We start from the raw sequence: 27369 nt of genomic DNA, 5'->3' as shown, positions 1-27369 counted from the left end.
TTGGTAGGGGAATGTGCATGTGTTCATTTAGCGATGCAGAAAATGTATATAAGTTATAACTAATTTTAATCGGCTGCTAAGTTGCTTTTACGCTGCTGGAAATGCAGCTACTAGAACACAGAATGTCTGTTCAGTCAATAAAATTCATTTCACTTTTTGATCTGCCAACAAACTCAAGGGATTTCCACATTTTTGGCAGATAAATGCTGCCCACTGTGGTGATCCCTTTTAAAGGAACTTCATACAAAGTTTTTCAACACGGTGCCAGTTTCTTGGAACTAGTTAATACCAACAGCTGGTCTTTACTAAACCCAATCCTAACTGCTAAGAGAATATTTGTGGGCTTTTGTTGGTTGCTGGAAGCAAACTTAAGCCAGAACTACTAAAATGATAGAGATATAGCACTCAAATAACTCTTAATAGAAGTCTATGGGAGAAACTGTTTCACTGAACATGGTAGCTGTCGTAGCCCTTTTAGCTGAAGAGCTAATCGGCAGCTGAACTGGTAAACAAGCATTATGTGTTTATACGCCTCTCTGCATTTAATCATTCGTTATTATTCATCTCTGGCTCTCTTCCACAGCGTGTCTTTATCCTGTCTTCTTCCCCTCATCCACAATCAGTTGTGGCAGATGGCCAACCTTTCCTGAGCCTGGTTCTGGTGGAGGTTTCTTCCTGTTAAAAGGGAGTTTTTCTTTCCCACTGTTACCAAGTGCTTGCTCATAGGGGGTGATCTGATCTGTTGGAGTGTTCTCTGTATTATTGCAGGGTCTTTACCTTATAATGGAAAGTGCCTTGAAGCAACTGTTGTTGTGATTTGTATAAATAAAGTTGAATTAATTTGAAACATAAATGATAAGGACAAAAACACTGGCCCGCCCGCAGATTACCCCTACAGGCATAGAAACCAATGCCAAGAAGCTCCCAGCATACAGCGTTTGTACTGATGTTAATGCCAGAGGAGGTTTGAAACTCTGTAGTTATAGCAGATAACGATTGTGTTGTTGCTCTGGTTCATGACAGTTTCAGGTGAGTGGTGGCAGATATAAATATATATTGAATTAGCATAACATTGGTCATTTATTAAATCATAAGACTTCGTAACTCTGTGCCTGGGCACAGCCTGTTTTTTTCTCTTTCAACCGCTTTTATTGAATTTGACTGGAGAAGTGAGCAGTGAAAGAGTTAACGATTGTCTGCAGTCTGTTCTCTTTGGCTCTTCTTCTTTCTTCTGAAAAATCTACCGTCTAAGCTCTTTTTCTCCTCCTCTCTTCATCTCTTTGTTGTGAGAAAGTGTTTGTGCTGCCAAAGAGCTCGCTGAACTCCCCCTGTTCCTCTCTGCAGGTGATCCAGGCAGTGTTTTTCGGATTGTGTGTCCTGATCGATGTGTCCAGTCTGCTGACTAAGGGAGGCGACAGCAGGGAGCAGGAGCGGCAGCTGAGAAAGCTGATTGGCCTGCGAGACTGGATGATGGCCGTCCTGGCCTTCCCTGTCGGAGCGGTGAGAGGATTAATGCACATAGGCAAGCACGTACACAGGCAAACACACAATAGCCCGGGAATGGATGGGCTTGCCTTGCAGGAACTGAAGGCCGGAGTAATCCATTTTTAGTATAATCAACTCTCCGCCATGCTCCCCTTTTCTTAACGCCTATCTTGCCCTTATTTTTCTTCCACTCCTGAGGGTGGTGGCAGTGTCCTACCAACCTGTAATCATGGAAATTGTTAATGTCAACCGCATAAAAATTGTCTGACATTTTCAGTCTCACCTCATGGGGTGATTAATGTCTGGGAATGATGCTTTAAATTGAGCTTTTTTTCTGATTTGGCGCATGGTTGGGTTAGCCCGAGAGCCTTTGACCTTGATGGTTCACATAACAACAACAATAAACTATTTAAAAACATCAGAACTATAAAATCTCATTACACCAGGTATCTGCAAACGATCACACTGCAAAGCACAGAGGTCTACAGTTTACAATGTGATATCTAAACACTGTCTGGTGCCAACAATTATTGTTTTTAACTTTTTTTATTTAATTTTTTATTTGTAACAGGGACAATGTTCATTATTAAACATTGCTGTAAATGCTGTAGGCTAATTTTTCATCCATAATCCCTGGCTAGACCTTAAAAGCAACCTAAAAACAAAACAAAATATATAATATCGACATTCTAAAAAGAAATAAAAGGTAAAAAGAGAAAAAAAAGGCAAACGAGAATAAGCCATACTAAAAGGAAACAACTAGGAAATAGGAGAATAAAACCAATTTCCCCCTGCTTGATTTCTTAGTATTTTTAATATTTGTTTTTCATGTTTCAAATCATTAAAAAAATGTTAGTATTAGACCAAGATCCACCCAAATAAATACGAAATGCATTTTTTAAAGGATGATTTTATTTATTAAGGGAAAAAAGCTGTGCAAACACACCTGATCCTGTGTAGAAAAACTAATTACACCTGGGATAAAACTAACGCCGTATTTCACAGAAAAAATATCGTACTGATAGTCGGTGATTATAGTGTTGTGGTCTGAGGCTGCTTTGCTACCAGAAAAATCCTGAAGGAGAATGTCCAGAACGTCTCAGTTCATGCCTGAGGCTCGAGCTCAGTTGGGTTGTGCAGCACAACAATGACCTGAAAAAACACCAGCACGTCCACTTGTGAATGGTTCGATAAAAGAAGGTTTTGGAGTGGCCTAGTTAAAGTATTAATTTAAGTTATCTTAAATGGCATGATTGAAAACCCCCCAATGTGGCTGAATTAAAAGAATTCTGCAAAGAACAGGGGGCTGATATCAGTCCACAGCAATGTGAAAGACTCATTTTCAGTTATCACAAATGCTTGATTGCAGTTCTTGCTACCAAAGTTGGCACGATCACTTATTAGGTTTAGAGGGGAATTATTTTTTCACTCAGAGTCAGGCAGGTTTAGATGGCTTTTTTCTATTAATAAATAAAATCATCTCTTAAAAAGCTAATTTTTGCTCTGCCACAACTATGGATGGTCAGCGTGTTAGTAGGGAAACATGAGATGAAAAGGGTCCCGGCTGGTTAGCAGCAACTTAAACTTAAAAGTAAAAGTGAAAGAAGATCAACAGCTGCGATTGCTCACTCAGTTAGATGGAAAAAAATGCTGAAAAGAGTCACCAGATATACTTTGGCTACATTCACATACCTGGGTGAACTCCTTTTGTGAGAGTTTGTGTAAAGAGAAAGAACATAGATTAACTGGATGTGAAAATTTACTGAGGTTAAAAAAATGGGTGTAATGGTATGATGTGCTTCATCTTTTTCAATCCTGCTGTGAATGAACAGAACAGAGAAAGCACTGACGAGTCATCCAGACAGCCAGACTTTGACCTCTGTCTAATCCATTTTTTTTTTTGCAAGGCTGGCAGTCTTTTGCTTAACACACACACTTTTATTCAAGATTTTACTAGGCAACGTGCCCCACAGCTGGCATACTGGAGAATTTGTGTGGCTACCTGACTATTACTGTGTCCTGGGGTTAGATCACTGGCACAAGATCATAAATATTCATGCTATAGACTACCAGACACTAGTCAAACACAGTTGATCTCTAAACCTAAATAACCCAATAGTTCCTGGCTCTACTGGCACACACACACACACACACACACCTACACACACACACACACACACACACACACACACACACACACACACACACACCCCTGTAGAAGCTGTTAACTGGTGCGTGTGAATTGGCCTCACAGTTTAGGTTACATACAGCACAACAGGTGCAGCTACTACATTACCACAGGTAATGTCTCAAACTTTGCCCGTCTGGTAAAGGAAGTGTGTGCATTCCTGCATATGTTGCTATAGCTCCATTTGTGCATTGCATATATGCGTGAGTGTGGAGTGTGCATATATTGCAGGCATTTGCACGCGGTATGGTGTGGTGGAAAATTGTGGGTGCCCCACAGGGGACAAAGTGCATGCATTGTTTCCCGCCACCACTGGCCTGTTGAAACAGAGAACACGCCAGTCACGGTATAAAAAGAGGTGGGTTGGTTCAGATGCCTCGAACTGGAACGCAGATGCCTGTCAGGTAATTCCACCCTCGTCTTACAGAACCTGGACTGGCCTTGATCCAAACCGTGAAGATACATTAGACTGGAAGCTGGTCAGCGTGTGGTGCGTTCAGGTCATGTGGGAAATCTGATTGCTGCAATAGCTGCATGTATCATTGGGAAGTTTTTGGTTTACAGAAGGCATGCAGAAGGTATCACAGATGACCCTCATGTGTCTCCCTCCAATGTCCTTCTTTACCCAATGGATAAATGAGGACAGTGTATATGTATCTCTAACAGTAGGTAAAAAGTAGAGTGTAGCCTAATGCATGTGCCAGGGGCCAGGTTTCCACTGCCTAAGAACTAAAAGATGTAAGTAGTCAACATGCATGCACATGTTAAATTAAAAATTAGATAAACAACATACATATCTTAAGCATATTATATTTTAACAGACTGTATCCAAAAGATGGATGCTGTCACCTATTGGTTCCCAGACTCAGTTCCAGACTCCCAGACTGCTGCCATTTTAGTTTTTGAAGCCAGAAAAGATCAAATTGGGTTGAGAGGGTTACAAGCTGAATCATAGTTAGTGCTAGCAAGTACTAAATTTTCACTCACCAAAAATACAGCACACAATCCTTCGATAGTCTGTACCTCACAACAAGCAATAATATTTGTTAAAATAATTTAATTTAAAAAAAAAACTGTGAAAAACTGTTACTTGAACCAAGAGGTTCATGGTCATTGACTTGCTGTTGCCTCAAGTGGAACTGCATTTGGACATTGATTTCATTTGTTAGTGCTGGAGTTTGCCTCTTGAACGATTCTCTATTGTCTGTTTTTATTAAATTATACTGAGATTTCACTTTCTGCTGACTTTTTTACTCATGTAGCATGTCACAAACATTGAATTGGCTGTCTCTGTAACACTTAACTGCATTTTCCAAGGTAAATAGTCCCAGTGGGGTACCGTCAACGTATTAAATAACCACTGATAGAGTGTAATGAAATGTAAGTGGTGGATATGAGGAATGTTTCTCATCACTGACCTGACAACAGAGCAGACGTTGTGTAGGCAGGACTAGTTCAGAAACGTTGTGCTGCATGCTAAAAGTCACTGTTTTTGTCCACTTATCTGGCACTGATGTCTTTTCCATAAGGCGTGTTGCACTTTAGTTGCTAACTTTTTTTTTTTTCTCTCTGTGTGCATGTCTCTCTCTCTCCAGTTTGTGGTGTTTACTTTCTGGAGCCTCTACCTGTATGACAGAGAACTAGTCTACCCCAAATTACTGGACAACTTCATTCCTCAGTGGCTCAACCACGGCATGGTGAGTTGGATTTTCTCTACAGATGTTGTGGTTCAACTGATCATACGACTTACTGAGATTACAACACATAAGGCAGAGCTGTAGAGGTAGATGGTGAAGGAAAGTGATGAGATGCAGTAAATGTATTTAAATTCATTGGATTAATATAAAGCAATCATCAAGGTCTGAAAGAAATGGAAAGAAGGAAATTTTCCTCTTCTTCTCAACTTTAGATAAATAATAATGAACACTGAATGATTAAAGAAACAAAGAATCGCTCAAATTAATAATTAAAAAAAGTCACTGAAGGCAGCTTTTAAATTCTGCTGCTATCTCCTGATATAAGTTAGTTTCACCAGTGTAATACAAGAAGCCATTCCTTTCATCCACACATGAATTGAAGGTAACGTATTTCCATATTTTTCCATGATAAGAATCATTCTCCTGGCCTGGAGTAGTCCAAATTAGAGTTGAGTGCTTCAAATTAACTGTAAAATTATTTGGATACATACCCATAGAAACACATTTTTTTTCTTCGTAGCTTCTTCTGTATGAAGGGTATTTCCTCAGTCTTGAGCACATCAACATGCAGTTAGCCAGAGCAGCTTTTCCTCACAAACTTTTTCAACATGAGTCTGGGATGTTGGGACCAATTATTCAGCTTTTCTGGGATTCAACCATTTGTATTGTAACGGCTTTATCTAACCTCATAATACATCAAAGAAGAACGCGAGGAACATGTAAGTTGAATCTTTCCTTTTTAGGCTTTCAGGTGTAGGATTTTCAGATGATAGTGGGAGTTTAGAGTTGGATGAAATAAAAGACCTCAAAATGTGCATTTTAGGAATGTGATTTATTTTGACACGGCGCACCGAGTGAAAGGTAATTACCATTCAAACAAAGGTTTCCTGTCTTCTTTACACTTTTGTCAGCACATATTTTGAAACCACCATCTGCCCGCCCTGCTCTGAAATAGGTGTTTTCCCTTGTGAGGGAGAAGTGAGAAATGAGAAGGGTATCCCCAATATGCTGATAGGCTTTTTATAACTTTAATGGAAGGTTTGGTAGTGATGCATACTCAGTATTCACCCAAGCTGGTGATACATCTGTTGAGCAGAAAAGATTGTGGAACATATCTGAGCAGACCAGTAAAACCATTTTATGTTTGGGAACTAGAGTCCTCCCCTTTTCTAGAGCTGAAATAATAGCCTAAAGCTTAGCCATTAGCATCCTGGAGCCAGAATTAACCATGAGCATCAGCGAGTGGTAGAAGCCTGATCAGCAAGCTGTGTGTATAAACTGTATGGATGCACTGTGTAGACTAACCGCAAACTGCACATCAAAGTTATAACTTCATGAAGGGGTCCAGTTGAGTTATTAGAAGTAGCTGATGCAGCTGGTGAACCACGTCGCTAATAATCCAAACGTTTTAAATGAGTGAGTTGGTGCAACATCTGCCCAATCTCTAAAGACCAAAACCGTTAAACATGTTTATTTCTGCAGTTACATTAGCTTTTTTAACATGAGTGTCTGTGGGGATTGACATACATTTTTGAGCCAGCCTCTAGTGGTCATTAGAGGAACTGCAGCTTTTGGGACTTAATTTGAACCATTAAGATTTCTTTCAGTCTATGTTGTTCATAGGGGTCACTGAAGCCTATGGCAGCTCTCATAGAGTGAAAGGTGGGGTGTACACGTGGTTTGGTGGTCACAGGGCTAACACAGAGAGACAGCTACATGCTTACATCCACACATGTGGCTGATTTACATTCACAATTTAACCTAACAAGCTTGTCTTGGGACTGTGGAAGCCTGAGAACCCACACAGACTTCAGGAAAGTGTGTAAACTCCACACCGACAGGCTGTGTCTCTGTCTAGTATTGTGCACTTTTACAAAAAGACATTACAAGTTCTAGACTCATCTGATTTGAAGCTGAGAGGGAGAATTTGTCCCCAAGTTAAGAAAATAAAATGGTTAAAAATGTGATCCCATTTGTCTCAAGTCAGGGCTAAAGAACTTTTAACTAAATTGAGGACCTCTGTGTAGAATAATAGATGTTCAAAGACGTAAAATGTAAAGCAGAGACAGGCACTGTCTAAAAGTTTTTATATTTTTTTGCACAGTATCAGGCACTTTGGGTGAGCACATCAAGTGCAGGACTCATACATCTTTCCCCTGGCATGCATTTTCCTCAGGACTGTCATGGGAACCTGGAGGATGTTTGAGAAACCCTCTCCTCAGCCTGCTGTGGAAGAAGTGGCACTAAACAGTTGTATTGATTGATGAATCGCCATATTAGGTTTCTGTATGGCAGGACATGTAAAGCTGGTCCTCCTTGGGTTATTAGTCATGTCAGTGGATCATAACTCCATAAACCTTGATAAATCTTATCAGTGGAGAACACTGGTGCTGGTGAACCTCTAAATTTGAATAGAGCGAGCGGCGGGTCGCTTTGATTTGTCATCTAGAGGAAGCAGGTTTAATCTCATGTTTAGACAACGACCAGCACACCACACCTCCTGGCTGATAGTGCTGTCAGCTGTGTGTGTTGTGAGTGATAATCGGAAAATTTTCCAGAACTCTGTCTGTGATATGCAAAACCTCATGAAACTTCCTGCAGCCAGAAAGTGATCCACAGAGGCGTGTGAGGTGATCGTTCCCGTTAACGCTTGCTGAAATGAAAAAGACAAAGATGGTGTGTGTGTGTGTGTGTGTGTGTGTGTGTGTGTGTGTGTGTGTGTGTAGTTTGATGTATCATACTCCAGGAGTTGATGTAATAGAATTGTTGCTATGGTGCCATCGCCAAAGACCAAAACAACCAGAGCACTACCAAAGCCTTCGTGCATGCGTGTCCCTTAGACACAGAAAACGTGAGGAGTCTTTTGTATGTGTGTGTGTGTGTGTGTGAGTCCAAGTGTGGTTGTAAATATTTTGCGGTATTCCATGGTATCACTGTTGTTTGTTTATCTGGGCTACCACGGCAACCATATGGCCGTTCCCATTGGAGGAGGGAAGGGTTGAGTGATGTTGACTGAGGGAGAAAGAGGAGACATGATATTGTAATAATGTGTCTGACTCTCACAGCTAGAAGCTAATTGGAAGTTAACAAAAAGAAGATTGCCTGCAGGCTCGTAACTGAACTGTCGTGATTTATCCGCTGTTTGCTAATGCTCATTATGCAATGAGTTTATACACACAGATTGCAGATTGCTTTCTTTTGTCATTTGCAGGCTTGGGTTTGGGATTAAAGTTAAGTATGTTTCCCCTCAGTTGACTGCATAAGGGGGATGGGTGGGGTACAGAAATGAGAAAGAGACTTATTTTGCCCTGTTGTTTGATTCAGATTAACTGTGCTTGGGATGCTTTTGCTAAACTTGCAGTAATAGAATAACTAATGTTCTCTGCTATTTTAGCAGTGCTGTGCAAAGTGGGGTGGATAATTGGTGGCAGTATCAGGGACAGGTTTATCAGCCAGGAGACCACGGTTCATTTCCTGTTTCGAATGTGGTGCTCTTTGTTTTTTTAACTCGTAGATTCATTTTCTTTTCATCTTAGTTTTACTTGGTTCTCATCCCGTGACGGGGCCCTGAGACTGTGGTACGCCACCCTTTTGGACCTTGGTGTTTTGCAGCTTGTCCTCCTTTTTACTGTTGCTTTCACTCGTTAATTTAGTTAAGGCGCAGTTTGTGCAACTTAAATTTTATTTTAATGTCAATCTTGACCCATTTACAAGTGCAGCTCAAACTCTCATTTTTCCATTTTTAAGATGCAAGAAAATAAAAGCAACTGCATGAGAGGGAATCAAAAAAAAGAAAAAAAAAACCCTCTTGCTTTTAAAAAAAGATTTATCAGCTGACTGATATTATCGCCTGATATTAGCTGTTTGTTGATTTCTGTATTTTACACCCTTCGGCCATGCTTAGAGTGTTGACATTGCAACGTTGTATGAAAGTAAAAAAATATCACCCGATATATCAGAATCACTGAATATTAGCATCAGTATCAGTCTTAAGTATGCTACATTAGGTGGGCTCTAATAAATCAGTCCTTTTACTAAAGGGATGTTCATGTATTTTATGTAAAACCAGCATCTTAGATACATTTTTTAAGCCCTGGACGTGGACTGGCTTGGTTCTGCATTATGTGTAAGAGGAGGTAAGAATTAACTTCATATACCAGAGAAGCTGATGAACCATTAACTGCAAGAAAATTCGTTTGTTTTATTGTTAATATTCAATTTAATAAAAGAAAAGTTCCTTCTTACTCACCATTTAAAAGAGAGGTTTGTTTCTTTATAATGTTGATAAAGTGAGAGGTATTATTAAAATTGCCTTTTTTTTCTCAAGACATTTCAGACATTTCTTTACACTGAAAGTAACAATTCAGAGGTCTTTTTTTATAGGTTTTACAGCCTGCTTGACTGTGTCTAGTGTTTTTATTATTGTCTTACTGTGCATTTCTTAACAACAGAAGACAAAGTGAAACAAGCAAAACAACTTTGGAAACTAAATGAAAATAAAATAAGATAAAGATAATTAAGAACTCTTAAAAGATATAAAACTCTAATAAGAAGCGCACACTGTGAAACATGGTAGTCAAGAGTGAAGAGAGAAAGACTTCCAAAGAGCATGTCTGTAAATAACAGCGGCACACAGCAGAGACTCGCACACCGAAGCTGAAAGAAATTCAGGAAATGTGGAGAATATAAGTACAAGGATGGGATCCTGTTCCATCATTGTGCTTAGTGTTGGTGTCTAGGAAAACTACACAAATAACAACAAAAACACTGACCATCATTTATTTATATTTATATCCTTGTATACTTAAAACAGAATTGTCCCAGCCCCACAGAGGGTCAGGCTTCTCCATGGTGGCCAAAGCAGTGTGTTCATAAGTGCAAAACCAGCAGATTGATAGTGTGTGTGTTTTCTTTTTCTGTTAATCTTGCAGTTTATAAAGGCAAACACACACACACACACCACAAGGTTTCTCCTAGCAACAGGGGATTATAGCCTCACACTGGGTCTGACACCATTGACTTATGGCACGTACACACACACACACACACAAACACACACACACACACACACACACAGTCATTGCTTTGTTATTAAAGCTCTTCTGGTTCTGGCTGTGGAGTTTCAGTACACACACACACACAAACACACACATGCACAGAAGCCTCATTCAGCATCCACACTTAACCTTCATCTCTTGTCTGCTCAGCCTGCATCGTTATCACTCCATGTGTGCTCGTCAGACTCATTCGCTGTGCCAATGTGAAAACCTATTTTTACCTTTTACATATCATGTGGAGCTGCAGTGATGTCAAATGAGAGGAAATTATCAGAAATTGCTTCTCCACAGTGAGAAGGTGAGCTGCTGCTGTTTTATTATCCAAGACTGACTAATTTCGGAGGCAAGAATTGTGGGTTGATTAAAACAAGCAAACTGAAAGCATCATTTTTGATTTGGGGAAATTGAAAATGCTACTTAGGCTGCAGGTTTTTGCCAATTTTACTATTACAGTTATTTAAGGTGCAGTACTGTGCAAATGTCTTGAGATACTGTATTTTTTTAGGGCTTTCACTTCTTTTGTCTTACTTACCTTTAGTTGATGCAATAAAGCAAAGAGTTAAGTTTATCAAAACATTTTGGGCATTTGGCTTCATTAAAGATCAGTACTCTGGAGTAGGCTTCAGAAGTAGAAGACAGCTAAAAGAAACTTTAATATTGGTGTTAAATATGCAACTTATTCCAAGAAAAACATCATGCTAAATACTGGCAGTGTTGCCGCAGGATCATTCAAGTTCACACACGTTTTCAGTGAGTGATAGAAAGTGTAACTGGATTGTCCCTCTGTGACATGATAAGCTCCTTTAGTTGGAAAGCTGAGAAAAATGTCAACAGGAGACTTATCTTTTGATTTTCAGAGTTCAGCTTGAGTTCAGTTAAAAACCTTTATCAGTGCAGGGTTAAAAGACTAAGCAATGAGCTCTGCATCAGCTGCTTCCCTCTGACTGCTTAAACTCTAAAGCTGTAACTATAGGGAGGGAAATATTTCCCCCCAAACCCACTGAAGTTTATTTTGAATTCTCTTCAGGTTACAAAAGTTTGCAAAGATATGAAAAGTGTCAGTTTAACTTAATAAAAGAGTCAATTTGATGTTATTGTGGAGAGTTAAGAAGTTGTGTTGGTCTAGAATGGCACTCACTCAATATTTTATACACCAATCATATATTTCTCATACATTTAAATAAACACATGGGAAAATTAAACTGATTAAAGTGGACACGGCTAGTAAAACGAGCTGTAACCAGTTAATACTTTCATCATCAGTTACTCTGAGGGAATAATACCCACCACAGTATCCCTGGATACAATGAATGCAATCATGAATTTTATTTTTTCAAGGTTACCCAAAAATATTCATTTCAGAATTCATCCGGCTCCTTCTGTCAGCAGTCACATCATCAATAAACCCTTAGTGGGTTTATCCTAAGATTTTTTTCTCTGTACTTTGCAGGCTCTTTAAGTGTTTTCTGGCAAAGTCTAATCTGACCTTGTTGTTTTGGGTGTAGCCAGTGGTTTGCACCTTGTTGTAAAACCTCTGTATTTCCATCCATGAAGGCATGTCTTGATTGTAGACTTGGAGAATGAAACCTCCAGTGAGGTAGGTGCACCATATTCTTGAATTGTTCAGCTGTTGGGAAGCGGGTTTTCCTTAACCATGGAAAGAATTCTGCGATCATCCACATTTTCTAGGCATTTGCTGTTGCTTAGCTGACGCTCCTTCTTTGGATCTAATATTTCCAGTTCCTGTGAAATGCTTCCAAGTGCAAGTTTACCTCAAGATCTCTTGTCTGCTTAATTTGTCTTGGAATAACAAGGAAACAGGCCTCAACTGGTCATGATACTGGTTGTCAATCAATTGTTCAGTTACCTTTGAGCTTCTGAAAACAGAGGACTACTCTGACTAAAAAAAGGCTGTAATTTGTAATCAGTCAATGTAATACTTTTTTAAGCCTTTGAATTAAAACTGAAAATCTGCACTTCAGTCACGTCTTGATCGTTTAATTTAAAACCCACTGATGATTGCAGTGATGCAAAAATTACCAAAGTTGCCTACTTGTTATACTAACTACCACTTGAGTGTCATAATTTCAGCCGTAGCACCTTTCTCAAGAGCCAATCAATAGCATGGTTAGTGTTTCTCGAATAAAATGTTCTCTTTTGATTTTGGTGAATTTCGAACTTGCAAGTCAGATGGTTTCCTTTTAAATCCTTTCCCACAGTAAAGCTTTTTTTTCTGATGCGTCAGTTTCAGTGGTTCGTTGCCGCTGGAAGATGTTTGACCTCGCAAAGCTGCCCTCAGTCATGTGACCCCACCCGGCCCCCAGCTGTGTATTTCTGTGTGAGATGGTTTGTCCCATTTTTAGCCCCAGACCACAGGATCGCACCACTGCTGTTTGCCGGCGAGGGGGGATTTTCCACGGAGGCCGAAAGCTGGCTGCTGGAGTGTAACCGCAAACCTCCTGGGGGGAGATGGACATAGAGAGGGTGAGAGAGAGAACAACAAAGGAAGAGACACAGGAGCAAAAATAGAGAGCGAGAGGGACAGAGGGAATAAAGGGAGTATTATTTACGCGTCCTCTCAGCAGATACTAAACTTATACTTGACCGGGAGACTGGAATTCCTCTGAGGCGCACGGGGGAAAAATGCAGCGTCAGGACATTTGCTTGTGTGTCTGTGTGTACAGTATAATGAAGGAGGAGAAACCTAAAATTTAAGACCCTAGGAGACAGAGCTATATTGTTACTCAGTTTGTGCATTCTTGGCATCTCCACTCTGACCTTTCCGAGTGCTTCAAGGGAAGCCTGAAAAGGAGTCAAGGTCAGGCTTTGACACCGCGGTCAGTGTACAGATCAGTGCTGCGTTCACAAATAGACACTCAGAAATTTTTAATTTGCTGTGAAAACCACTTAGAATGTTTGAGAATTGCTAAACTGTAACTGAACGTTTTAACCTTCCGATTCCCTACAGACACAGAAACTAAAGCCATTTTAAGACATGCACAGCAGCCTTGAACTTTTCTGACCCTCTTTGAAGAAGGTGCATGTGTGATATTTGTGGATATATACAGTAGATAGATTGGGAATAATCTGTTGTTTTTGCCTGCTAATTCTCAAGCGCAAAGACTTTGTGATGTCCAACTGCACACATAAGAGAATGGTGCGGTCATTGTCCGGTGAATTCACAGCCAGTGAGTGGGCCTCATGCGTCCTGCTTAAATTCACTTTTAAACACGATATTTAGTAAATGAAAGAATCTGTCACATGGATTAAAATTTTAAATATTTTAATTTAATGGTAAGCTTGTGAAAACTCGCAATGACATACTTAGGAGTTATTTTTCAATTTTCTTTTTATTATTTGCAAGCTTCCCTCGTTTCGCTCCACTTAATTTGCGACTTTGATTAGATGTTACGTTCCCCTGAGGGGTCTAGGCGGGGAAGGGGGAAGTTTTATTAAAGTTTCAATTTATACTAACTAAAAGAGACGGACAAGCCGCTATCACCATTTAAGAAAACAAACAAAACTCAGGCGTTGGTCAATAAAGTAAAACGTAAGCCAGAAAGAAAGAGCAGCTCACTAGCTGAAAACCACCAAAAACACAGCTCACTAGCTGTAACCACACTACTGGCACTCTGGCCCAGAGCTCACCTTTCCCTGGGCTTAAATCTCCTTGATTACTGACGAGAGTCAGCTGCACAAGAGGGAAAGGTGGCACCTCAGGCGGAAGAGGTAGTGTGACACGCCCACACAGGCACCTTCAGGAGGAGAGAGGCCCTGCTAGGGCCGTAACACCCCCTCCCATAAATGCAAACCCATGGTTTGTCAAATTACGATAACCAAATTGATTACGATAACCAAAACAACTAATCAAGTCCGTAACCGTTGCATCACCAAATTGCAGGTTTTCCATCTACCAAACCCCATAGCAACGGTTAGGCATTGTCAGCGGAAGCTGCCAACCCCATCTCAATGGGTTCAAAATACTTACTGAAGGTGGCCGCAGACCCTCAAAACAATGTCTCATGTGATGGCTAGGGCTTTTTTGAGCCATCACATGTGGAGAACACAGCAGGCAGTCAGAAGACCTTACTGCAACACTTTGCAGACGATTCCTCAAGTCACCGGTACAGGCATGTTTGTTAGCCAGGGTTGCGGGTCTTACTGGTGGTTTTATACACAGCCTGTCCCCCTGCAGGTCATTTTGAGGACCTGGGAAATTGTCAACCAGTGGCAGCTCAGGGTCAGTTGACCTCTTACCCCGACTACATGACACTACTGAGCAATTATGCTCCAAGTGTAGCCTCTTAGTAGGCCTGGCAACCTTGTCGGTTTGAGAGCCACGACTGACTTTTCTCAAAGCAGGCCCTTTTTGCTTTGAGTGTGCTTTCTGTTTGAGTTTCAGTCTCAAACAGTTAGCAACAAGGTGTCCAGGTTTGTGGCAGAAGAAACAAAGCTTCGTTTTGGGTCTTGAAACCACAACTTTTTCAGCCTCGTTAGCTGGCTTCCTCCTAGCTCTCCAAGATGTATTATAGTGAGAAGGGATGTCACATTCTACAGCATTTGTTTTATGAGTTAGGGTAAACTCATCGGCCAGTATGGCAGCCTGCTGTAAAGTGGAAACCCTCTGTTCACTTAAATTTTAAATATTTTAATTTAATGGTAAGCTTGTGAAAACTCGCAATGACATACTTAGGAGTTATTTTTCAATTTTCTTTTTATTATTTGCAAGCTTCCCTCGTTTCGCTCCACTTAATTTGCGACTTTGATTAGAAATGAATCCGGTTTCATTGTTCGTGGACCACATGTTAGCTAGCAAGAGACCTTGAAACTGCTTAATAGCACTGTGGCCAGACTGGACAATTTTCTCCAGTTTCATTCAGAAGCACTGACTGAGATAAACAAAGTCTACATGTTTGTATTGCACTGTGGTGTACATATATAATCACCTCAGATTAATCGTGATCAGCTCATTAGTCCAAATGCACTTTGTGGTTCTTTAGAAGGCTGTGAGCTGCAGCGAGTATGGGTATGTCACTTGTTTGTAGCCTGTGTAGCTTTCAGGGACTTTAGAAATTATGCATATTGGCTGCATTATTATATAATCATTTGGTGTTATGCAAGCATCTGATTAAAGCCTGGCAAGCCACAAAAGTCATGCTACCGTTGATGATTGAAGGAAAGATTACCACTTACTGATTTCCTTGCTGTTTTTTTCTTTTTAGATTCATTCGTTTATTTGTAAGGTGGTTGTTTTGAAATGTATTTATGAACTGTAAAAAAAAATCCAGCACCAGCCATCACTTAGCTCTGTCTGCTCTTCAGTCTGGCTGTAAAGCCACAAGATCAGCTAATCAGGCTGGGAAAAACGAAAGTGATGCTAATCAGTGTGGGCCACTCCACTTATTGATCTGATAAAGATTGTTTTCTGTAAATGATGCAGTGTTGTTACTTACTGGCATGTATGCTACATACACATCCTGTCTCTCAGACAATGAGAAGTTTAATACTGAACACTTAACACTGAAATTCTGCTGTAATCTGAAGGTCACTTATTGTTTTCCTTTGTCGAAATGTATATACTGATTTATTAGAGACATTTGCAGCTCACAAGGTAGAGCAGAGGGCTAAACTACAAAAAACTCAGCCGATCATTCTGTCTTAGCTGAAGCAACTTAAGCAACTTAAAGAAGTCCAGACGCTTTTCTTTGCAAGCTCCTTTGACTACGATATCCTGGATGACTGAGAACCTTCACAGACATGTCTTAGCTGAAACCCATCTGAGATAATGGCAGAAGTTATCAACTTCTTCTGTTAAACCAATCTTTCCGCTTCAGGTTCTCACATAAAAATGGCATTTCATATGATTGTTTCTGCACAAAATGATCCCACCTACAAAGCCAAAGATGTTGTCGAATGTTGATGATAAAACGGTGAACGTGGTGCGCATTAGCATTCGTACCTTCTGGCCCACGCGGCATGTGAATATAAAGAGGAAACCATAAATGGCAGAAATTATTTAAATTTTAAGGCTACTTATTTTTAACCATATGGATCCTTCATAATTTACTGCTTACCTGAACTTTATGCATGAGTAGCTAAGGTGGCACCTGAAAGCGTTCAGTTTCTGTCACTGCAGCGACTTTTCTCACACACCAGCAGAGATCATCTCCTACAGTGAACCTGCTGAGTCACTCGCACAGGAGCCGCTAATCTGTTACTTTGTTGAGTGAAGTGTGGATACTGTTGCATAATTGTGTAGTTAATTGATTGAATTACAGTTTTGTTGTCTTTTGCGCCTCTGTTACAGCTGTTTCTTCAGTTTGTGGCTGGGTACTCCATTTTTAGCTGTTCACACTGATGCAGGCATTTATTGTTTATGAATTTCCTTATAAAGAATTCTTATAGGAGAAACTTGAATTAAATGCACCAACGTTTTACAGCCACTGTAGCCCACAGCATCGTACAAACAGCATCACTCCCAGCTGTCCGTCTGGGAACATCATCCCATTGTAACATAACAAATCCGACTAGCTCAACTGCTGGAGACTAAAAGGCTCAACTGTTTGACTCTTCTCAGGTTAGGCACGCACACACACACACACACACACACACACACACACACACACACACACACACACACACACACACACACACCAATCAACAGCTGTGCTCCTCTGAGAGCAAGTGAAGTAAGAGGTTTAAACTCTACTGAGACAATTATGCTTGATTTTTGGTTCGTAGGCATGTGTGTGAGTGCCCCCTGCTGGACAGTAGTGCACACTGGTGGACTTTAATAGTGGGATGAAATGATTGAATTACTGATGTTTGGTGGATTATGAATAAGACAGATGTTACAAGCATGCAGGAAGTGTGTGTTTGTGCGTGTGCAAACAGCTGTGAGTGTGTCACATTAATGACAATTCTCATGTGTTTTTGTGAGAAATGGCTTCAGAGAAAATAGCACCACATGTCGTGACCTCCATTAAATGGCACTTTTGTGTTTAGATGGATAACTCTGGTGCCTGAACACAACACACACACACACACACACACACACACACACACACACACACACACACGCGCGCGCGCATTCTGTATTTAGAGATGAATGAATAATTAAAAACAGACCAAACCAGTGACAATTGGGGTTACATGTAATGTAAAAAGAGTACAGGGATCTTATTTTATTTATTTTATTCCAGTTTTTCTGGACTTCTGGGACTGCAGAAATGAATCAATTAAAGAAAATTAAATGCTGGTGGATAGTGTGTTATTTCCTTGTTTGTTTTGCTGGTTGGATAAAGGAATACAGAGCAGAATAGAGTCATGGCTCTGTCTTCATAATCGAGATTTTTCCAATAATGGTGATGACAATAATAATAAAGTGTTAGCTGTTTATAGATTGGCTGCTTTCATGTGCAGTACCACAAATGGCCACTAGGTGGGTGTCTCTAAATAAAGGAACTTAAGCTTCAATCAAAAAGCGTTTTAAAATCCTTTCGTTTTTTCTTATCCACGTCATTATGACTTCAACATTATCAAGCTGGTAAAAAAATGAAATTACAGTACAAACAAAAAAATAATAATAAAGTCGTTTTCAATTAAGTTAACTTGAAAATGAAACTTTTAGGATATCATCTCAGTCTTAAAAATCTTCAGTCTCTACTCCAGCCATGTTAATTATCATGCTAGTGTTTCCGTGGCCTTCAGCACCCCAAGGTTAAAACTAAGCCGTAACCTTCTTGTCCTGTAAAGATTGTAAGATTTGTGAACTTCTTTTCCTGATGTTTTGTGTAACTGTGACTTTTTGAAACTGGAAGTCTTTGGTTTAGTAATATAAAATAATCTTTGAAAAGGAAAGCACTTCTTTTTCAAAGATTTAACTAGTTTCAGCAGTCACTTTACCATCTTTCGATTTAAGTCTGCACTGAGCCTTGTCCATGATGTAGCTGCGATGAATATTGGGTACAATATGCCAAAAAATGGCAATTAGTTCCCTAATTCCCATTTTTGCTTTTGTCAGTTTTGGGTAGTTCAAGAGAAACCTCTCAATGAATGCCAGAAATATGTTTACTGTTTTGAAGCTATCCTTACCTTCATCTGTTCCCCTCTCTTTCGCTCAGCACACCACTGTTCTTCCCTTCATCATCATCGAGATGCGGACCACCCACCATCGGTATCCCAGCAGGTTGTGGGGTCTGGCGGCGGTGTGCTGCTTCGGTGTGGGATATATCCTCTGGTAATGAATGTTTACTCTTCTCAGCAGTCAATAAATGCCACGTACACCACACGTCCTAAATAAGTAACAAGTGAAGTGCCTTGACATTTAGCAGTATGGGAGAATTAAAGGTGCAGTACGTAATCAAACAACAATTCCGTATGTTTAGCTTTGCGGTGAAATCTACTGGTTTTATTATGCCACAGAATACAGTAATAGTCAGTGTAGCATCCAGTCTACCCCTAGTTCAACTTAAGCCAAATGACTACAGTATAGTAACTGATGTGTAAAATAAAGCCCATCAATATCTCTGCTTGCTCAGGACATGTTGGGTGCACCAGGTGACGGGCGTGTGGGTGTACCCGGTGCTGGAGCGCATCGCACCCGTAGCTCGAGTCGCCTTCTTCAGTGCAATGATGGCAGTAATTGGTGTCTTCTATGTCCTCGGAGAAATCCTCAACAGCTACATCTGGGAGAAACCACACACAGGTATACACACACACACACGCACACACACACACACACACACATTGGGCATTTATATCTTGTGGGGACATCTGATTGACATAATGCTTTCCATAGCCACTTACCCTAACCCTAAGCATCAAAAATGAATGCCTAATGCTGACCCTAAACCTACCATAACCATAACCCAATTGTAACCCTGACACTAAAACCACATTTTGAGTCTCAAAAATCCCTTTAAACTCGTGGGGACCGGGATTTGGTCCCCACAAGGGATGTTGGTCCCCACAAGTATAGTAAACTTCCAACACTTGCACACACACACCAGCTGTCACACATCGAGGCTAAATTCTCACGTCGCAAAACATCTTTTTGAAGTAATAAGAAATAATAAGAAATTATTTCGTTATTTTCAAGTTGAATAAAATGTGATTCAGAACCAATCGAACGTTGTAAAATAACGGTCACTAGATACAAGCTTCTCAGAGACGACAGAGTCAAAATCGGGCTCCAAGCAGAGATCTGAAAACACACAAGGACAGACGCTTAAGAGCGAAAACCTTTTTATTGTTGCCGTAAGACAGAACCTGCGACTCTGTAGCTGCACGCTGCTCTTTAGCAATAAAACAAGTGTCATTTTCACTCATCACTGCTGTAAGTGATTCTTTCCATTCTCTACAGTGCATCCGTAAGGATTCAGCGCGCTTCACTTGGTCCACATTTGACTGTGTTACAGCCCTAATCCAAAATGGGTTAAATTCATTTTTTACCTCAAAGTTCTACACACAGTACCCCATAATGACAAAATGTAAAAAGTTACCTTGAAATTCTTGCAAATTTATTTAAACACAAACAAAACTAGGCGCCATTTATCACCTGGTGAAGCATGGTAGAGGCTCCATGATGCTGTGGGGAAGTTTGTCATCATGAAGAACTGGGAGGCTAGTTGGGGTCGAGGGACAGGTGAGTAGAGCAAAAAGAAAGACATCCTTGATGGTAACCTGCTCCTGAGCACTCTGGACTTTGGACTGGGGCGAAAATTCATCTTCCAACAACAACTCTAAGCACACGACCAAAATAAGGAAGGAGTGGCTTCAGGATCCTCTCTGAGTGCCGTTGTGCGCCCCAGCCAGAGCCCAGACTTGAACCAACACACCCCATCCAACCTGGTGGAGCTTGTGAGGTTCTGCAAGGAAGTATGAGAGAAACGTCCCATAAATATGTGTTCCAAGCTTTTAGCATCGTACTTAAAAAGAGCATGCTTCAACAAAGTATTAAGCAAAGACTCTGAATACTTATGTGTATGTTATGTTTTTGTTTTTAATACATTTGCAAAAACTTCAAGCTACCTTTTTTCACTTTCAAATGATGGGGTGTTATGTGCATAATTTTAAAGTTGAATATAAAGGCTGTAACATAACAAAATATGGAACAAGTGAAGTGCTGTGAATACTTTCCAGATGCACTGAAAGTGCAAAAACTATGCAACAAATACACAGAATTTCACAAAAAAGTTAATGTTTTGACAACTAAAATGCGAGTCACAGTCTGTGTCTATGACCTGGTTCATTATCCTCTTAGTTTATCTGAAGCTCAGTTGTGGTGTTTAGTATTTAAAAGGTTAGTTTTGAGTCCCCCTGGCTTTGGACTCTAAATCCAAACAACAGTGGACAGATTTTCTTGCTTTCACCACCAACACTGCTGGCTTAGCGGCATGCCTGGTCTGTGGGTGGACCTGAGTCAAAATTATATTGAAAGTGTCCTGATAACTGACCCGAAGCAATTTCCTAGAAACCTGTGCAATTTTTTCTGTCAACGTCTCTGTTTCAATCAGTATATCAAAAGTCTTGTCCGGCCTCACTGTGCGCAGATTACAAATGCAAAGGTCAAACCAGTTCTTCCAAATAATGCAATCGAACATCTTATCCATATCCTCATTTCCTCCTGATTAGATTATTGCAACTCATTGTAAACATGCCTCAGTGATGCAGCAGTTTCCTGTCTACAGTTAGTAGAAAACACAGCAGAAATATCGCTCACAAGCACTCGACTCCAGCCCTCGCAGAATTACTCTGGCTTCCCATCCGCTACAGAATCCAATTTAAAATTTCACTGATTACTTTAAAATCACTACATGTCGACCCTGAGTCCCTCAGATCAGACAATCAATTCCTGTTATAGATTCCAGGTCTGGGCTGGAATCTGGCTGCTTTTTGCCGTTTTGGCCCAAACTGTGGAACAATTTTCCTCTTACGATCAGCACAATCAGTTCCCCTCAGTAAATAAACAAAACAAAATGTGGAGGCTGGCTTTTGTTTAATGTTTTATAATAAGTTTGTTCAAGCCTCACGTTTACTCATTTCATGTACTTTGTAATGTTTTAATACTGCTATTTATTGTGGAGCACCTTGTGAGTGCTTTGCTATAGAAATGAAGCTTGTCACTGTTGTTTTTGTAGTATTTTCAAAGCTATTCTATTTTATTTATTATTAAATTAGGTCACTTAGTTTGATTTATTTGCACAAAAACATGTATCTTTATAGTAACTGTGTGTTCACAGCGTGCCTATACATGAGCATTTCTTCTTAAATGCAACAAAAACATAATATTATTTAAAATGCACAGTTAAAAGGACCAAATAATCATAAATGTGCTCTGAAGAGTAGCCGCACACCTGCTTATTAACCTGTGTCACCTACACTCTAAGGACCAAAGGTGGCTCTGTGCAGGCTCATGTTTTTGCTCAAAAAATGCTCAGATTTCTATTTTTTGTAACATAAAGGTCACCTGCCATCTTTTCACTAAATCTGGCCCCTTTTGTCTCTGTCTCAAAGAAAAGGTCAAAGGTGAGTGATCTTCAGAGGACTTCTCCTGCCCCGCGCTCCCAGGACAGCACCAGAACACAAACAAGCGACATCTCTGGATGTGGAAAAGACGCGTACTTTTTGAACTCTATCCATAACATTACGCAGTAAAAAGAAGAAGACAGATGCATCATCGATTAAATGTAAATAAGGAAGAAAAAAAGGTAATGAATGAGAGCTCATCTTTTTGTTTGCTTTCTTTCGTTTCCTCAGAAGCGAAAGCTAAGCATCCATCCTGCAGATCGAGGACAAAACATGGACTAAATATGCACATACATACATCTTCATAAAACATAGGATATCAACTCTGACATACAGCAAACACATGTATGTAACACATGTATGCAGGGAAAGGAAACACACATTAATGGGACTTGTTTTTGTGGAATGAGCACATTCAAGTGAACAAATTTCTTTATTAGCTTCTTCATAATGATTGAAAACCAGTGCTGTGTTGAAGATTATTATTATTATTATTATTAGTACTATTCATCCTGCGCTCTCACTACATGTGTGAAAGAAACTAGAGGTCGGTAAATTATCAATAAAGTCTGATTTAAAAATATTTTCTTTCTTCATGTGAAGCCAGAGTTGCACTCGATGCTGCAAAAAACCAAAGAAACTTACGAGAACAGGTTCGTCTTGGCTGCGAGTTACAACCGCAGCAGCTCTGTGCAGAGGCTGACTGTCGATTTAACAAACTGTTCAAAGTTCAAAACATATTAATAGCAAGTCACAAGACAGGAAATACAGCCACACTTTACATGATGACCTGACTGATTGATGCTGTTGGAGGCCACTGATAATAATCAGGACAGCTGTAATATGGCGTTTACAGGTATGTCAAATGGTGACAAAGGGGGCAACAGAAAGTAGTTTTTTCCTGGCAGTTATATTGAAGTAGTGGATCTAACAGAGTAGTTAGTGCTCTCTGCTCAGCTGTGATGCTTAGACTCGTTTACCATACTCTGTCCTTTTTAGTGTGCCAATCAGATTTATGTCAGTACTACCGAATACTATAGACCAGAGTCCATCTGATTTGGAGTAAGAAACACAGCAAGGCCATGTCACGGGAGACGAGGCTTCCTGCAACAACATCAGCAAAGCTGGCGACACATCTAATCAAAGAAACACCTGGAAAAAAAAGGTGTCTGAAAGCTGAATATTGTACTTGAGACTGAAAGACAGATTCATCAAAGGTCCTCCAATGTGTGTACTTCACTACATCTGTCACCAACAGAGATGGGCAGTAATCCAATTACCTTTTTTAAGTAACAAGTAAAGTAAGGGATTACTATTGCAAAAAAGGTAATTAGATTACTGTTACCATTACCTGTAAGCATGCTGCGTTACTGCATTACGAAACCGTGATTTTGTTTGCGAGTGTTTTATGACAATGACATAAACAAGAGCGACGTTCGTGACAACAGCTGTGTGCAGATCAAAAATGGATGATATATCGAGTGCGGGAGAGAGGATGAGCGTGCAGCGTTTGAAGCGTGGAAATACTGACCTTACTTTGAGTTTGATTCTGTAAAAGTGACAAAAACATTAGCGTCCGCTGTTCACTGCGTGGGAAGAAAACTTCTTTTTACAGCGAAAAAACCCCGAAACACAAAAAACGATTTAATTTTATGTGCTGGAATGTGCAGAAAATAGGTTTAAATGATAAACTAATTTCTTCCAGTCAGAGAATGCTGCATATAATTTAACGTTTGCTTCATGCATAAAATTAAAAGATCAAAACTAATAAAACAAGTTTTAAAAAGAGACTTTTCCATTTGATTACATTTTATATGATGGATTATGCAGAAAAAGTAGAATTGGGCTGAAAGATCTATCGCTTTCTTACCTATTCAGGTTGTGTATCATGTTTTTAAAAAGTAACTAAGTAACTAAATAATTAATTACTTTTGAAAATAAGTAATCAGTAATTAGTTACTGATTACTTTTTTCAAGTAACTCGACCAACACTGATATAAGAAGTTGAACCCATGGATGATGGTGAGATTCATCGACATCTTCTTCAATAAATAAGGTGGTTTGATAGGAAATAAGGTTTATTTTGAATTTGATATCTGCAACATATCAGATTCATTGTCATTTAAGATTCAAGCCACATCCCCTTTTTCACTTTATGTGCCTTTTCTGCAAAAATGAATGATACATTTCTCCTACTGTGTCACTTAACACTTTTTTTTTTAATTGAGTCACAAGGTTTTGGTCGAACTGACCTCCAATTGGTACAAAGCAGTGTTCGTATAATCACTCACACACCAGGTAGAATTCAGTCATCCAATTAGAGAATAATAATCAGATAATGAGACTAATAAAAACATCGGTTTAGTCATAAAACCTTCATAAGGCCTCTAAAACCAAGAATAGAAATATAAATTCATCCCTAATTACACCCACACACATTACAAGACGCTAACAGTCTACACATACTTTGACTTATAAAGTCTGTAATATTTGGCCTCGGTGTCCATGCTGGTCGCACACACAAGCAGAGATGGGTTAAAGCAGTGAGCAAAGAGAGAAAGAATTCACCGTGCCCGAGTTTTCCAGCTCTCTGTCACAATGGAAACTTCAAGCAACAATAAGACACGATGTGAATGACACTCATGACACCCTGTTAGCTGTAAATTGCCAAGGCCTCTGCTGAATAAACCAGAACAAAATAAATCGAGATCTGTCGCCCAGATGTGCGAGGCTGAAAGCAAATATGTCAAGAATGAAAGAAGGAACCGAAGCAGTTGGACCCACAATGAAAGAGGAACTAATTAAATAAGGAGACGAAAATAAAACTGATGTGTGCAGAAAATTACCAAAGCAGAAAAAAATAATAAAGCGGGAACAAACAGAAAATAAGTAATGCGGTGGGTTTCTCAATGTTGGACAGATGTGACAAAGAAAACAGACACGCAGGAAGGATGAAAGAGAAGTTAGGACCATAAAGTAAATATATGCAGACTGATTGAAACATATTTGACTTAAAAGAATTTGCAAAACAAAGCACAGGCAGAAGCTAAGATGCCTCCCCCTCTGTGCTGAGCAGAAAGGTGGAGCACGACCCTTTTAGTTCGATTTCTTTAGACTGCAAAGGTTAAAATTGTGAACCCACAAAAAACACATCAATGCAACACTTCCTGTCAGCAGCTAAGCTCCCCCCCCCCGCATCTGCTTCCTCCTTGAACACAAACACACCTCTTCTCTTGTGACAGTAATATAATAAAAACACCTTTACACAACGTGACATCTCGTATTACACAGCTTTTTCCTTTTTTTGGTGTTCTCCAGTGTGTGTGTGTGTGTGTGTGTGTGTGTGTGTGTGTGTAGAAGTGTGGTTGTGTGAGACTCCTCTCGCTGTCGTTTTGGAAAGGAGAGTTTGACACAACACACTCTGTTCATTAGCGCCTCGCAGCCAACCCTGCACTGCTCTCTCTGTGTGTGTGTGTGCGCTGTCTCTTCATTAACACATCAACTCCTCCACTCTGAGGTGACACATTAAAACATTCTCGAATATTCTGCTCTGCATGTATTAGCATATATTTACATGCTAACGAGAAGAGAGGAGCTGGACTGAGGCACGTGTTTCACGTGAATACAAAGAACTGTGTATCTGATATATCTGATGTATCTGTGAGCTCAGTGTCCTCAGGAAAACGGGTTCATGAGAAAACCTACGTGGCTTTAAATTCTCAGCTGCTTCTTGTGATGATTTTAGTAAACAAAAAATATTGTGGGAACGTGTGCATGTATTTTACAAGTTTGTAATAAAAGGAACAAAAAAGGGGAAGTGGAAAATATAAAAAACCCTGTATGATAGAAGAGATAGTAAGGGGGAATGAAGGGGAAAGTGAACAAGGTCATAAAAGGAAGTGGAAAAACGCTGAAGTAAATTAACTGGTGAGGAACTGCTAACACAAGAAAGAAAAAGGAAGAAGGCAGTTTAAAACATCACACCATCTAAGATCACAGACTGTAAATGAAAGACAAAACGTGAACGTGCCAGAAACCTGTACTCTTTCTAACGACCAGCAGGAGGCGACACCAACATTTGCACAAAATTAGATTCTTTTTTTTTTTTTTTTACAACAAATTCAATTTAATCACCGTGAGGTGAGGTCAACCAATATTCATCAAATGCGTCCGCCTGGCATTTTAGCCTAAAAGTTATTCTTTCCATAACAAAAATATTATATATCACATCAATCCATTCATCTATGGTAGGAATATCCTCTTTAATCCAAAGGCGAGTTATGGCCTTTTTGCAAGCTACCGACTGCACACTAAACAAATATTTATCCGGTTTGCATAGATTAAGACTCTCTAGGTTGCCTAGGTACAATAATGCAAAATGAAATTGTATTTTCTTTTGAAAGATTGTTTCCATGACCTTATGTATTTCCTTCCAAAATGGAACCACATGGGGACATTCCCAAAAAATGTGAAAATGATTTGCTGTTGCATGTCCACACTGCCTCCAGCATGTTGTATTCTGAGAATAATTGAATTTTTGGGCTGGGGTAATAAAATAACGAATTACGTTCTTCCAGCTGAATTCCCTCCACGAGGGGGAGCTTGTTACTGACCACTGCTGCCTACAAATCCCATCCCATTCCTCTCCTGTTAAGAATAGATTGCTCTCTGTTTCCCATCTTCCTTTAACATATCTTGTATCATGACCCCGTAGATTGATCAGTGAACAATATAATTTGGAAATAATTTTTTAATAGGGTCCATCTCTATACGCGTTCTCGAATATATTTATAATCTCTTCATTCCCAGTCGATAACTGAGAATTTTTTAGCTTTTTATTCAGGAAGTCCCTCAGTTGCAAATATCTAAAAAGATCTTGATTTTGCAACCCAAACTTTTTCTTAAGGTCTTGGAAACTCATCACTTTTCTATTTTTCAACAAGGTACTACAAAATTAGATTCTATAGAACAGCCATTTGGAATTTAACAAACTTCAGTTGTGACTCTTGATGAAAACTTCATTCGCCATTAACAGCTTTAATTTTCAAGTTAAGTTCAATTCCAACTAATGACAAGCTCAGCAATAAAAACAGGTGAGAAGAGGAATGATAATGGCACATAAGTATTTTCAAATCCCACTGCCGTGTTTGATTAGTTCAATTTCCTTCTAAAAATTTAATATTTAAGTCAATTTTAAGCTGAAATACAGAAAGTATTGGGATTAGTTCCCATATCAGTATCCCAACTGATATGGGAACTAATCCCAATGGATTTGATCCTGTAGAAGACTGAAAGCATTTTATTCACCCTATAAAAGGCATCTTATCACAGAAGTGTATCCTACAGGATTCATCTGTAGGTCAGCAGCAAAGCTTCTAAAGGTGTAACTTCATTCATATAAATATATATAAAT

The 27369-nt window shown here is 39.7% G+C and overlaps 1 protein-coding gene and 1 long non-coding RNA gene across 2 annotated transcripts in view; one reads left to right on the top strand and one right to left on the bottom strand.

Annotated features, from left to right (window-relative positions):
* aig1 (androgen-induced 1 (H. sapiens)) overlaps positions 1-23327 on the top strand; it is a 31578-nt gene extending 8251 nt beyond the window's left edge. Inside the window, exons 2-6 of the mRNA XM_040017742.1 lie at positions 1345-1500; positions 5269-5370; positions 18551-18666; positions 18968-19134; positions 21945-23327. Of these exons, the coding sequence (XP_039873676.1) occupies positions 1345-1500; positions 5269-5370; positions 18551-18666; positions 18968-19134; positions 21945-21964 (561 nt within the window). The 3' untranslated portion in view covers positions 21965-23327. The remainder of the gene's footprint in view (positions 1-1344; positions 1501-5268; positions 5371-18550; positions 18667-18967; positions 19135-21944) is intronic.
* Positions 11730-18623, bottom strand: LOC120725085. Its single transcript, XR_005694047.1, has 2 exons — positions 18522-18623; positions 11730-12886 (listed from the first exon to the last, which is right to left on the bottom strand). It is a non-coding gene; the product is annotated as an uncharacterized LOC120725085 (long non-coding RNA).
* Positions 23328-27369: the final 4042 nt, after the last annotated feature.

The sequence above is a fragment of the Simochromis diagramma genome, unplaced genomic scaffold (genome assembly GCF_900408965.1).
Source record: "Simochromis diagramma unplaced genomic scaffold, fSimDia1.1 OVJJ01000802.1, whole genome shotgun sequence".
Taxonomy (NCBI): domain Eukaryota; kingdom Metazoa; phylum Chordata; class Actinopteri; order Cichliformes; family Cichlidae; genus Simochromis; species Simochromis diagramma.
Note: the sequence above shows the minus strand (reverse complement) of the source record. Positions and strands in the feature narration are given on the sequence as shown.